Source organism: Drosophila takahashii, chromosome X, assembly GCF_030179915.1.
Source record: "Drosophila takahashii strain IR98-3 E-12201 chromosome X, DtakHiC1v2, whole genome shotgun sequence".
Taxonomy (NCBI): Eukaryota; Metazoa; Arthropoda; class Insecta; order Diptera; family Drosophilidae; genus Drosophila; species Drosophila takahashii.
The window spans coordinates 4596906-4609713 of NC_091683.1; the positions used below are offsets into that span (position 1 = coordinate 4596906).

General features: G+C 42.8%; 3 protein-coding genes across 3 annotated transcripts; 1 reads left to right on the plus strand and 2 right to left on the minus strand.

The window, feature by feature from the left end:
• Positions 1–379: 379 nt before the first annotated feature.
• LOC108068125 (E3 ubiquitin-protein ligase znrf2) lies at positions 380–5439 on the minus strand. The gene is made up of 8 exons (XM_017157532.3): positions 5404–5439; positions 4273–5327; positions 3062–3188; positions 2894–2989; positions 2720–2825; positions 1775–1845; positions 1549–1710; positions 380–1287 (listed from the first exon to the last, which is right to left on the minus strand). Exons 2-6 carry the CDS (start codon positions 4768–4770, stop codon positions 1788–1790), a joined length of 885 nt encoding a protein of 294 aa, XP_017013021.2. The 5' UTR covers positions 4771–5327; positions 5404–5439; the 3' UTR covers positions 380–1287; positions 1549–1710; positions 1775–1787.
• Positions 5440–6131: 692 nt separating this feature from the next.
• Tmf (TATA element modulatory factor) lies at positions 6132–10263 on the plus strand. Its single transcript, XM_017157550.3, has 5 exons — positions 6132–6857; positions 6915–8424; positions 9134–9383; positions 9439–9666; positions 9727–10263. The coding sequence occupies exons 1-5, from the start codon at positions 6311–6313 to the stop codon at positions 9943–9945; spliced, it is 2754 nt and encodes a 917-aa protein (XP_017013039.2). The 5' UTR covers positions 6132–6310; the 3' UTR covers positions 9946–10263.
• Cht11 (Chitinase 11) lies at positions 10141–12239 on the minus strand. The gene is made up of 2 exons (XM_017157551.3): positions 11236–12239; positions 10141–11168 (listed from the first exon to the last, which is right to left on the minus strand). Exons 1-2 carry the CDS (start codon positions 12126–12128, stop codon positions 10796–10798), a joined length of 1266 nt encoding a protein of 421 aa, XP_017013040.2. The 5' UTR covers positions 12129–12239; the 3' UTR covers positions 10141–10795.
• Between the last annotated feature and the right edge of the window lie 569 nt (positions 12240–12808).

Consider the following 12808-nt stretch of genomic DNA (forward strand, 5'->3'; position numbering starts at 1 on the left):
CGCTGCTCGTGGCTTCGCTTCGGTTGCTAAGGAAACTTTGGCGGATCATCGACGCAATCTTCGATCCGGATATATGTATATATCATCGATGAGCAAGGATAGTAAACATAGTGGGTAGTAATTTACATACAGATAATAAACGCACAGCTTCGCGTGACTAAGGCCGAGTGTAAACGATGCAGCAGCTGCACTCAATTTTGATATTCGGACGCTGCATCGTTTACAGCCGGCTTACAATGTCTGCGGGGATATCAGATATCGGATATATGGCCGGTTTGAAGCTTTCGACAAATAATTAAAAAAAAAAAATACAATCGGATTTGTCCTCAGCTTTCGTTTGACCAGAACTTCACATTGACAAATTACAAATAGTGGCGAATATTTAAAATATTTCTCATTCGATTTATGTCAATTAAAAAAATAATTTTTTTTTTGTTTAAACAAAAACACAAACAAAATGTTGATAACAAACATGGATATAAAAAACTAACTAGCCATAACTAATGGATAAACACAAAGAGAATTGATAGCGAATTGTTAAACAAATCTTAAAATACACCGAAAATGGGGAAAATTGTTTTCTATCTTCGTTACATTTCAATCTTAATTCTGGATTTTTGTATATTTCTTTTTGGTTGCTTTGCTTTTTGCATTTTGCTTTCGTTTTCATTTGTTTCTCCTCTAATTTAGCATAATTATTAATAGTATTTGTTATTGTTATTTTCTTGTGTGTGTGTGTGTTCTCCTTACGCTTGTGTTTATCCTATTTTAGTCCTGTTTTAAAATAATAAATACATACATATACATTACAATTACAATTACATCATTATCCATAGTACAAAATATAAAATTTAACATCACATTGGTTGACATTCTTTTGTTGGTTGGTTGGTTGCTTCGCTTTACACTCCTCCCGTCGTTTTTCAAAATCTTCTGGTTGTTGTTGCTTCTTCTTGTTGTAGTTTTCGTTTTTGTGGGTTGGTTGATTTCTCGTCACTTAGATCATTTATATCGTTTATTAATATTATTATTACTCTTATTATGTTTGCCAGTTTAGCATTGTAAATTAATTTGTTTCAATTGATTTGTGTGTGTTTGTTTGGGTTTAGATTTGGGTTCCATCAGCAGTCGATCGGTCGGTCGGTCGGTAGGTCAAATGATCGATGGCTCGATCCCATTCTTTAGATCAGCATTTTGTGGCATAGCCTCTCCCACGTCCTTTATCCCTATATATTCTACTCTACGCTCTTGATTTCCAAGCTCCAGCTCGTCGCGGTGGTGGAACAGCTGAAAAGTAGTGCAAAATGGGTTTACTTACTACACAGAATATAAATTCGATATAAAATATTGTCAATTCTACCTCATTTAATATTAATATGATCCAAACATATCAACTTGATCATATAAAATACCAAATTTAGTATTTTTTGAATAAATAAACAAATATTCATATTAAAATGATACCAGCACATGTAAATCTGATCTTTTGTCAACTTTTTTCTTTTTTTTATGAAATTATTAACTTTAAAGGAATATTTCATAACTTACGTGCTTTGTTTTTGGTCACTGGGCCTGGGATCTCTGTCCCAACCCAGAGACTAGAGCTTCCCGCGCACCGCGTCCAGCTGGCCAGTTCCATTTCTAGTTCTATACCTGCTCCTTTACCCCTCCTCGCTTGCATAACGCACCACACAAACAACTCGGCGAGCTCTGAAAAAGAAAAACAGGAAATCAGAGTCTCACTATATTAACTCCACCCAATTAAAGGTCTTACCTGGTGAGGATTACTAATCTCCAGGATGCTCGGGACAGGAGCGATTCACCTCAAACCAACGGTCGATGCATCTATTCGGGGGAACAAAAAGGTAAAAGGCAAACGAATTGTAATTAGTGGAGAACAAGTGGAGAGTGCAACACCCACCCAACCGCCCATTATGTGAGCATACTTATTTTTAAATTTATTACCCCAAAAGGGGTGAGAGCTAGAGTGTAAAATTCAAACTGAGACACTCCTCAATTCTTCGTTATTGACTCTTTGTTCTCTGCGGTTTTTATTTCGCGGTCTCTCACAGGGTTTTGTGGTAGTTCTCTATACCCCCCTTAATGGTCACTTTCGTGATTACTTTAAAGATAAGATACCCAAGTCGCTACTATGTAGATTTAGCTACTATGTAATAAACTAGTTTTGTAGTTTGTAGTTGGAGAATATAATCAACAAACTTTATCCATAAAACGTTGGTATTTTGTAAATAAATTAAAATAAATAAAAAAAATCAATTTTAGACATTTTATTTGTTAAATTGTATTTATTTTTTCTTTTTCATTATTACGATTTTGTATATCAATTAAGATCAGAAATCGCTCTCTTTAATATTTAAATTTATAATTTCTTTATAATAAATGATTATTAAAATTAAATTATAAATTATTTTAAATGATCATTAAAATGAAATTATATATTTAAATAAAATTATAAGCTATTCGCATTTTGGGACGCTTTAGGATTTTTTAGATTTTTACCACCTTTTTTTTATTATTATAGATAGATATATTATTTATATTATTATAGACAGATATATTATTTATTATATAGATATGTTCCATTTTAAAGTTAGAAACACCATTTATTTAAATAATTCCCTAGTTTAAACCCCTTTTTTCAGTTTCCGATAGGATAACGATCTTGAAAACCTCCCATTTTGCCCAGTTTGAAACTCACCCTTTGTGATATATGCAGAGACATGGCAGCCGGGCGATGGTGTCCCCCGGACTCAGGTCTTCAAGGCAGATGACGCACTCGCCCTTGGCGTCCGACAAAACATCCTCTGGAATGCAGTAAATATAAATATAAATATAGATATTCTGGGAAATCGATTATGTAAACAGAGCTTACCGTTATATGAGAGTCGTGGTTTCGTTAGGCACATGACTAAATGGCATTCAATGTCGTCCGGCAACACAAACTTATTGCACACGGGGCACTTGATACCTGTAGGAATACGAGAGATTCGGTGGTGATTTTCCAATAATAAGAATAGGAGATCTTGGTAGGGGAGCTCACCATTGAAGGACCAAATGTGCGATGGAAGCGAGGTGGCCGTGTAGACACGACCGATCCCATTGGCGGATGTGGCGGAAGCGGCCAGGGCGATGCTCTCGGCGATGTTGCCGCCGGTCATTGTCATGTCCTGAAAAGTGGAAAGTGCAGGGAAAGGGTTGGGTGAAATGTGTAATTTATATTAGGTAGGAGAATATTATCTAATAAATAGTAAGGATCTTTTTCTTATATGTAACTAAAGAGAGTTGCAGTAAAATATGTATTTCCATTTCTTGAATCGATTAAAATAAAACTGGGAACTATCTAACTATTATTAAGGTTATTTTAAAATATTAATGTAATGATATACATAATAATTAAAACTACTTTAAAAATGACATTTGGAATAACTAAAATTTGGGTATTTTTAAAACAACTTCTAGTATATCTATAATTTTTTACACCCTGAAACTATAGCATTAAACGTATACGTAATATTCTTACGTATGCGTAATATTTGTAAATTAAATTTATAAATTGCTCACAGTTATTATTTTGGATCATAAATCGAAATTTATTCTTGAATTTGATCTTTAGATTAATAAAATATTTTTTGAGAAGTTATAGAACTTTAAGACATATAATTGAATCATTAAATTATGCTTACTCCTGTTGGAATTCCCTTCTGACCTTTGGTTTATCCAAATATCAAGTAAAATATAATACCTACTACATGGCGTAATGAGTTTCTATAGTTGAGTACATATTAATATTAGATTAACCTACGGATAGTGATTCCCTATAGACAGATATGGCTATAAACCATGATTCCTTTAGATAAAAAACATTTCTGAACTTTGGATTATCCAAAAATAGGAAGAATTATAATATTTATATTGAGTTTCAATTGATGGGTACATATAAATATTATATTATAATAGGGGTAGTGATTCCCTATAGACAGAAATGATCATAAATCATGATTACTTCAGATAAAAACCTCTTCTGACCTTTGGATTATCCAAATATAAATATAAACTATAGTATTCCTATTGAGTTCGGATAGATAGCTACATATAAATATTGTATTATAATATTATTATACAGAAATGTGCATAAATCATGATTTCTTCCGATAAAAATGCCTTCTGACCTTTGGATTATCCAAATATACTGAGAACTGTAGTATTCCTATTGAGTTCTAATAGTTTGCTACCCCTATGCACCCCACTCACCCTTATGGAATCGCCGAGGGTTCGCCTCTGCTGCATGTAGGACTGGGTGGCGGATCCATTGTTGTTGCCGGCGGTTGGGAATCCGCTGTTGCTGTTGCTGTTGCTATTGCTGTTGGCATTGGGATTCCCGGAGACGGAGACGGAGACCCCGACGGCGGGATGTCCGTGGGCGGCATGCGGATGCGAGTGCGGACTGCTGCCGGAGGAGGTGATGGATCCCTGCTGCTGCTGCGACTGCTGCTGGATGTCCGGCACGGAGCTGAGACTCCTCGCCCGCTGGCGATCGATGGACGTGGAGTTCTGGTTGTGATAGACCTGCAAACCGGGCAGAGTGCGCAGCAGATTGAATCCCTGGCCGGCGGAGGCGGAATTTTGTCCCTGCTGCGTCGCCTGCTGTTGCAGCGCAGGATCGGCGGCTCCCGTCGAGCTGCTCGAGAAAGTCCTGGAGCGCGGGCTCTGCTGGCCACTGGTCGCCGGAGTGCTCGCCTTTTGACCCATAGGTGATCCTTTGTTTTCACTCCTAGGTGGCTGCTCCTCCTCCTCTTCGCCTCCTCTTTGTCTGCTCCTTCGCGTGCAAAAGCGGAGCAGACAACAAAAGCAAACAATGCGATGTGCGATTTGCGATGTGCGGATGATAAATGCGGTCGCTTTTTTGTCGTTCGGCTGATAAGTGTGTGTGTGTGTGTTGTGCCTCTGTGTTTGTGCCAAAAGTGAGGGTGCTCGAGGGGGGAGGGGCTGGGGGTGGCAAGGACGGGGGGGGCGGGCGTTAATCGGTGCGTAGTTGAATGGCGATTGTTATTGTTGCTGCCCCGTTATTTTGGATGCGCCTGCTGATTTTTTGGGGGATTCCTTTGGAGGAGTGGAGGATTCTGGACAGCGGATTCCTCCACTGACTAGCTGCTCCTGTTTCTGTTTCTGCCGCAGCCTCTCTGTTCTGTTCCAAAATCCTTCGCAATCCAATTCCCAATTCCGATCCAAAGCTGCTCTGCTGCCGCTCTGCTGCTGCTCGCCGACTAAAAATTAAGGTGTGACGCGACACGACGCTGCTGCCCAATCTGCCTTGATTACACGCTCAATTTAAATGACCGTTTTCATAGTTTCTTGCTTTTTTTTAGTTTTTTTATACATTACATTAAAAAGAGTTTCTCGATATCAACAGAGGCGTCCAGAGTTGTATTGCATGTGTATCTAGCGGGGACACGAACCGCGCCGGGCAGGTGTATTTTTTAGGTACAGAACTAGGGTACAAGTTTAATTGGACAACTTTATTTGTTAATTATATGTACAATTTCGTTTTAATTAGATATGAAATGAAAATGAAGTGAAATTCTAAAAACTAATTACGGTTATTTGTATATAAAATTTTAAAAATTAATATGTAATTGCTGTTGATTTGGCTACAAATTTAATTAGGCCACTTATTTTTACAGAAAATGTAGTTATATTTATAATTTGTTGTTCTAACTTCGTTCTAATTCTTTGTGTTTTTAATTTATTTAAAACTAATCTATTTTTAACGTATAAATTGTGAATTTGGAAGATCTAATAACGGATATTTTTATCAGAAATATAAAAATTAATATTTAATTGCTAAAATGTTGTACCTCTCATTTTTTCAATAACATTCTGTTTTAATTTTCTGTGTATTTAATTCACTTTTTGTTTTTAATATAATTTAAACGTGTAAAATGTGAATTTTGAAGATTTAATAACGGATATTTTTATCAGAAATTTAAAAATTATTATTTACTTTTACTAAATTGTAGTACTTTCTAATTTTTCCAATTAAATCCAGTTCAATTAAACAAGTTCCCTCTACTGAGGACGCACTGTAGCACAGACGGTCACACCGCTGACCTATCGATTACCGATAGCACTTATCGGGACCGAGTTGAGTTGGAATCCAACAAGGAGTCACCACAGAAAACCAGGGAATTGCATGTGCCCCCCCAGGAGCAGGCGTTCGCAACCGGAGCAGCAGGCGTGGCCACGGAACTAGGACACTCTGGGCCAAGCCAATCACACATTTACATCCACAATGAGCTGGTTCGAGAAGGCCAAAACGGTGCTGATCGAGGCGCTGGACATTCAGGATGACGACAGCAAGGCGGAAAAGGGGGACTTGGAGTCGCCAGGAGCAGCGGCGGAGGGTGGCGTTGCAGCTGGTAATACCACATCCACGGAGGCACATCCACTCCCAACCACGCCCCCCTCCGAAACGCCCACTTTCTTTGACAATCCGCATGCCAACGAGATGGTCACCATTCCGCCCACGCCCACTTCTACATCCGCCTATGGAAAGCGCCAGTCGGCCACCTCGGACTCGGTGGATCTGCTCTCCTCCTCGCCCACGTCGCCCACGACGCCAATCTCGCCCAGCGGCGACGTGGTGGCCAAATGCATGTCCGAATCCTCGCTAGAACTCATAACCGCCACGACGGCCAGCGAAATGGAGATGTCCCCGGACACGGAGCCCTCGCTGCCGGACAGCATTGTGATCATCGCCAGCAACGATACATCGGACAATGCAGAGGGCGATGGCGAGGATGAGGAGGAGGAGAGGCACCTGGAGGATCACTTAAACGGTGGGTGAAGCTCTCTATTCCCTCTAGTATATAATTAACCTTAGAATCACCCTTTAGATTCCACTAAAACCATGAAAGCTTTGGTTTTGAGTGACATTCAGGCCACTGGAACTGCCGATTCCGATTCCACGCAGAGCTTCGAGGACATCCAGCTGCAGATGAGCCGCCAGCCGCCCGCAGCCGCCAAGCCCGATCAGAGCTACTCCTCCACCTCCTCGGACATTGAGATCATCTCGAATCCGAACGGTGACTCCAGCACGAATAGCACCACCACGCGCACCAGTCCGCAGAAATTCAAGGAGCATCTAGCGGCGGCGGCGGCATCGGCGGCACCTGGAAAGACTCTTCCCAAGTCAAAGGGCCATCATCGCGAGCCCTCGGAGATCTCTCTCCTCTCGGAGGACTCGCAATCGGAGCTGGACAAGCTGGTGCAGCGGATCAGCGAGCTGAACCAGGTGATTGAGGCGCGCGAGCAGCGTTTGCTGCAGTCGGAGCGCCAGAATGCCGAGCTACTCGAGCGCAATCAGGAATTGCGCGAAGCGGTGGCCAATAATGCCAACAGTCCCGAGGCAGCGGAGGCAGTGCAGCGTCTTTCTGCCTTGGAGAAGAAATTCCAGGCCAGCATACGCGAACGCGACGCGCTGCGCATTCAAATGAAGAGCCTGCGGGACGAACTTCAAAACAAGATACCCAAAGACGAGCTAGCCGAGTGCAATGAGATGATCGCCGGGCTGCAGTCCGAGGGCGAGAAGCTCTCCAAGGAGATCCTGCAGCAATCGAACATCATCAAGAAGCTGCGCGCCAAGGAGAAGACCTCCGATACGCTGCTCAAAAAGAACGGCGAGCAGATCTCGCTGCTGTCCAGCGAATCGGAGCGTTTGAAGAAATCGCTGGCCGCCAAGGAGGAGATGGAGCGCTCGCAAATCGAGGCCGTTTGCCGGATGACGGCGGACAAAAAGCGCGTCGACGAGGAGAACGCCGATGGCCGCAGTCGCATCGAGGATCTGCAATCCCGTTTGGCCGCCCTGCAGGCCAGTTTCGATGGTCTGAAGGGCGATCTGCAGAAGCGCACGCGTCACGAACAGGACAGCCTGCGCGCCGAGCAGCAGGAGTACGTCCAGCAGGTCGCCGATCTGCGCGAGAAGCTCCGACTGGCGGAGCATAGCCTGGCCAGAAAAGAGCAACAGTTGCGCGAGGAGAATCGCCAGCTGTTGCATCGCCTGGAGGCGGCCGAGCTGCGAGCGGAGAGCTCCACGCAGGAGCTGGGCGCCACCACCACGCCGCTCATCCGTCAGATTGAATCGCTGCAGCGATCTTTGGATCAGCGTACGGCTGGATGGAATCGCGAGGAGCAGCAGCTGCTACAGAAGCTGGATGACTCGCAACTGCAGCTGCGCTCGCTGCAGCAACTGGAATCGGTGCAGGGCGAGAAGCAGGAGCTGCTGCGCACCCGCTGCGGCCTGCTGGAGGAGAAGCTATCGAATGCGCTGATGGAGGCGGAGGCCGCCAAGATGGCACTGCGTCAGCATGATTTGGACCGGGACACCAAGGAGTTGGAGCACAAGAGGTGCGTCTATCTATCTGTTTACTATTTACTTGCTAATATCAGGGTTCGGAATTTAACACACATGTTAAAAAAAACCATGTAAAATTGTATTTTCCAGTCCGAGCAAAGTTTTTCACATATGTGTCAAAAACAAAAGTGTTTTATACACAATATGTTATTAGCAAGACGTGTTTTTTACACACTGTATTTTTAACACAAATGAAAATTACATTTTATGGACATTAACGAATCGAAGGGAAAATGAAGAATCAATATTGGATCAGGATAGCTTAATTGTTAGTTTTAACCGTTTCAAAGCATATATTAATTTTTTCTACCTACAGAAAACCGTGAATTTTTCAGTTCAACATATATTTCTGACGTTTTAATGTCAAAAACTCATAGTGGTAAAAACACGTTGTGTAAAAAACACATTGTGTTAGTAACACGTCGTGTAAATAACAGAAATAACCTGTGTGTGTTTTAATTATGTTACAATTTTTTACACACATGTCAATAACTTTTTTTGAACTTAACACTTTGTCAAAGTCAAAAACTCACTGTGTTAAAAACACGCTGTGTAAAAAACTCGTGGTGTAAATAACACATGTAAGCTATAATTTTTTAACTTGACACTTTGTCATTTAACATGTTAATAACACAAGTTTTTTAAAGAGTGTCTTATTTTCCGAACCCTGGCTAATAGTGATTCCTTTCTCTCCCCACACAGACAACTCAGCCGCCTGCAGGAGGAGCTTGAGCAGCAACGGGAGCAGTTAAGCCAGCTGGAGCAGCAGTGCCAGCTAGCGAAGGCCGAGGCGGAGCAGGGCAAACAGCCCAGCCTGCTGACCGTGGAGGCGGTGAAGGCGGCGGCCAGCAGCAGCGAGCAGTTGCAGCTGCCCAAATCGCCGCCGCTCAGCCTGGCGGATGAGAGTGGCTCCAATGAGGAGCACCTGGGCGGCATCATCGACTGGCAGGCGGTGGGTAAACCCTTGTAACCTAGAAACCTTTTTAACATTCCCTTGTTTTTCCCAGGACGACCTCGATTGTGCCTCCAATTCGGGCCGCCAGCCATCGGGCATCGTTCAGGGCGTCCATCTGAGCTTTCTGGCGGCCAACACCAGCACTTTCGAGCACCTGCAGGCCCTGCTGAAGCAGCGCGACGGCGAGCTGAGCCATTTGCAGTGGGAACTATCGCGACTGCAGGCCGAGCGCAGCGTACTCGACGGCGAGATATCCAGCCTGACCATCGAACTGGAAACGGTAGTTGGAATTAATATAAGATTTAAGGTTTTTTATAAGCTATTCCTTAATCCCCACCAGATGAAGGAGAAGCTGCAGGTGTACGAGGTGATGGAGAAGGGCTACGAGGATCTGCAGCATCGCTACGATGCCTTGCTTCAGATGTACGGCGAGAAGGTGGAGCGCACCGAGGAACTGGAATTGGACCTCACCGAGCTGAAGACGGCCTACAAGCTGCAGATCGATGAGCTTCTGGCCGCACCGCCGCCCAATCTCCAGCGGCCGGCGAGGCAGACATGATTGCCGGAGCGCAGGATCGTCTCCCTGCCCGAATTGCCATGTCTGCGCCGCTGATCCGTCTCCCATTCCCATTCCCAGTTTGCAAATGTATTATGCTTTATATATACACTATATAGTCTGGGGGAAGCCACTGCAATCCTCCCAAGAAATAACGATAAAACTATGATTTGCGTACGCTCCTAGTTACATTATGAATTATGATCGATTGTGATAATTTAATTTATACTTATACATAAAGTTATCGTCTATGACTATGTACAAAACTGTTTCTGTTCCGAGCAGTTTGCCTCTTGCAAATAAAAATCAAATCAAATATCATTTAGTACCCAGGGTTTGGAAAATAACACACACTATAAAAACTTGTGGTATTTAAAGTGTTAAATGTCAAAGTGTTAAAAAAAAGTAATTGACTTATTTGTAAAAAATTGTATCCTACATGTGTTATTTACACGACGAGATTTTTACACAGCGTGTTTTTAACTCAATGAGTTTTTGACATTAAAGTTTCTAGAGTATAAGAATTCATTTATGCTTTGAAATGGTTAAAACTAACATTATTATTACTATCATGGCCCATATTGGTTTTTCATTTTCCCCTCGACTCGTTAATGTCAGTGAAATGTAAATTTCATTTGTGTTAAAAACATAGTGTGTAAAAAGCACAGTGTGTAAAAATCACGTCGTGTTAATAACACGTGTAAAAAACACAAGTGAGCTGTGTGTTAACAATTATTTTTCACAATTTTAATTACTCTGTAAAATACAATTATCCCTGTTTCTAACATGTGTGTCAATTTCCAAACCCATGTTTAATACCGAGATTGTAACTATAATCACAGCGATTCATCCCTTAGGATCTTAGGATCTCCTTGATGGCCTGGGTGAGTGGAAAGACGGGCTTCTCTTGGTTTTTCGTTTTTTCCACATAGCTGCAAGCATTCCTGAGGTCATCGGAGTTCAAAGAGAAGACCATGACGCCTCCTAGTTTAAGGGACTTTACATAGTTGGCCTTGCAGGCGATGCTCGTTCGGTTCTCGTAGGATATCCACTCCTGCAGGGCACTCAAATAAGGCGAACAGCTCTCCGCATCATAGGCGTAGGTGGGCTTGAAGTATCTAGCGGCACATTCGCAGGTTTCCGAGAGTGTGGTGAAGCCCAGTTGGCCACATTTGCCGTAGCCCGAGGCAGGTGCTCCAATTCGCTGGTTCAAAGGATTCACCAGGCTGTTCAGGGGATTAGAAAATAAAGTTTAAATATAAAATTTCGCTTAGAAAACTCAGAACTACTAACGTGAAGGAGTGACCGTAGGTGGGCAGACCCACCACCAATCGCTGGGGCTCCAGGCCGCTTTGCAGCCACCACTGAACGGTGTAGTTGATATTAAAAGTGGCCATCAGGGATCTCTCCTGACCACGAGCATACAGTGGAGCATTCAATCCCGTAAAGGGTGTATCCTCGCGATAGAAGTGAAAGTCGTAGGCCATCAGATTCACATAGTCGGCGTACAGATTGAGTTCCCGGATATCGTAGGCATAGAAGGCGATTCCCTCGGGAGCAGCAACCGCAAGGGATAGGATATCCTGCTGACGCTTCTCGCGACGCCATTCCGTCCTGATCTCGTAGAGCAGCTGCGAGAGATGCATGCGCTCGCGATCGTAGGCACTGGGGAACTCCCAGTCCAGGTCGATGCCATCCAGACTGGGATATGTGCGCATAATTTCCCGCAGCGAGCGCAGGAACACCTTACGCATCGCATGATTCGCCACCATGTGGGCAAACTGGCGGCCACTGTCCGCTCCACCGATCCAAAGGAGCAGGTGCACCTGCGGATGGGCCGTGCGAAAGGATCGGCTGTCGTTCTGCAGCACCTGGACGAGGGATGAGGGCAGGAATATGGAGGCATTGCTCAGGATGGCGGGTCCCAAATTAATGTGGGTACACAAATCACCGGGCACATCGAGCAAACTGAGATTGTGGCCTCCATCGGTGGCGTAGTAGCACACCAGTCGCTGCTCCTCCTGGTTTTTGGTTTGCAACTGGAGTCCCCAGAGTCCCCGGAATCCCTGGAATCCCCAGAATGTGATAACCGCAAGGGAAACCAACAACAAAGCACTCCAGCAGATCAAAGATCGATGACTCCGCTCCTGCGGTGAATCCTCCTCCACTTTCGCGTAGCTCCCCATCTTTTCTAGATTTCCAGAATCTCACATCTACGCTTTGTTTCATTAATCAGTAACTTTTTATTGCTAATCAAAATGTTATCACAAAAACAATAACAATCTGGTATATTTCGATAATCAAGGTTTGATTTAGTATTTTTTCTGAAATTTATTATCATAGTTAGGGGATTCCCTAAAATTGTAAATTATTTAATTTTGATCAGCTGTTAGTCAGCTGATCAAATATAATCAACGAATATAAAATTAACACTCAGAAAAATCGGAAATTTCCTAAAAAAAAATCAAATATTTACCGAAAACCCAGATCCTAATTTTCCTCCCAACAACCCCGTATTTTAACTGAAACAAAGAAAATATTAGACCAAATATGGAATGTCATACCTCGTTGAACTCGTAATTAAATTCCCAATCGATTGGCATTTAAACCTAGAAATTTAAATTTTTTGCAATTTTTCGCAAAAAATCATGATGGTACCCCTTACAAAAAAAGCGAAAATTGGGTCAAAAATTAATTTTCCCAAATCGGTCGGAAAGGGCACTTATATTAATTATAAGGTCGTAAGCTGCACAAAACAGTGCGCCTTTTTGATTTGGGACCATTTTTGACCAAGTTACAGCCAAAAATCCATAATAAAAAATCAAATTTTTACCAAAAATCAAGATCTTGATTTTTCACCCAAAAA

Coding starts and splice junctions, on each gene's coding strand:
- LOC108068125 (XM_017157532.3), bottom strand. CDS start 4,770: ATGGGTCAAAAGGCGAGCACTCCGGCGACCAGTGGCCAGCAGAGCCCG. Junction 3,189..4,272: donor CCCTCGGCGATTCCATAAGG/GTGAGTGGGGTG, acceptor TCCACTTTTCAG/GACATGACAATGACCGGCGG. Junction 1,846..2,719: donor CTCTGCATATATCACAAAGG/GTGAGTTTCAAA, acceptor TCCCCCGAATAG/ATGCATCGACCGTTGGTTTG.
- Tmf (XM_017157550.3), top strand. CDS start 6,311: ATGAGCTGGTTCGAGAAGGCCAAAACGGTGCTGATCGAGGCGCTGGAC. Junction 6,858..6,914: donor CCTGGAGGATCACTTAAACG/GTGGGTGAAGCT, acceptor ATCACCCTTTAG/ATTCCACTAAAACCATGAAA. Junction 9,667..9,726: donor TGACCATCGAACTGGAAACG/GTAGTTGGAATT, acceptor AATCCCCACCAG/ATGAAGGAGAAGCTGCAGGT.
- Cht11 (XM_017157551.3), bottom strand. CDS start 12,128: ATGGGGAGCTACGCGAAAGTGGAGGAGGATTCACCGCAGGAGCGGAGT. Junction 11,169..11,235: donor ACCTACGGTCACTCCTTCAC/GTTAGTAGTTCT, acceptor TCCCCTGAACAG/CCTGGTGAATCCTTTGAACC.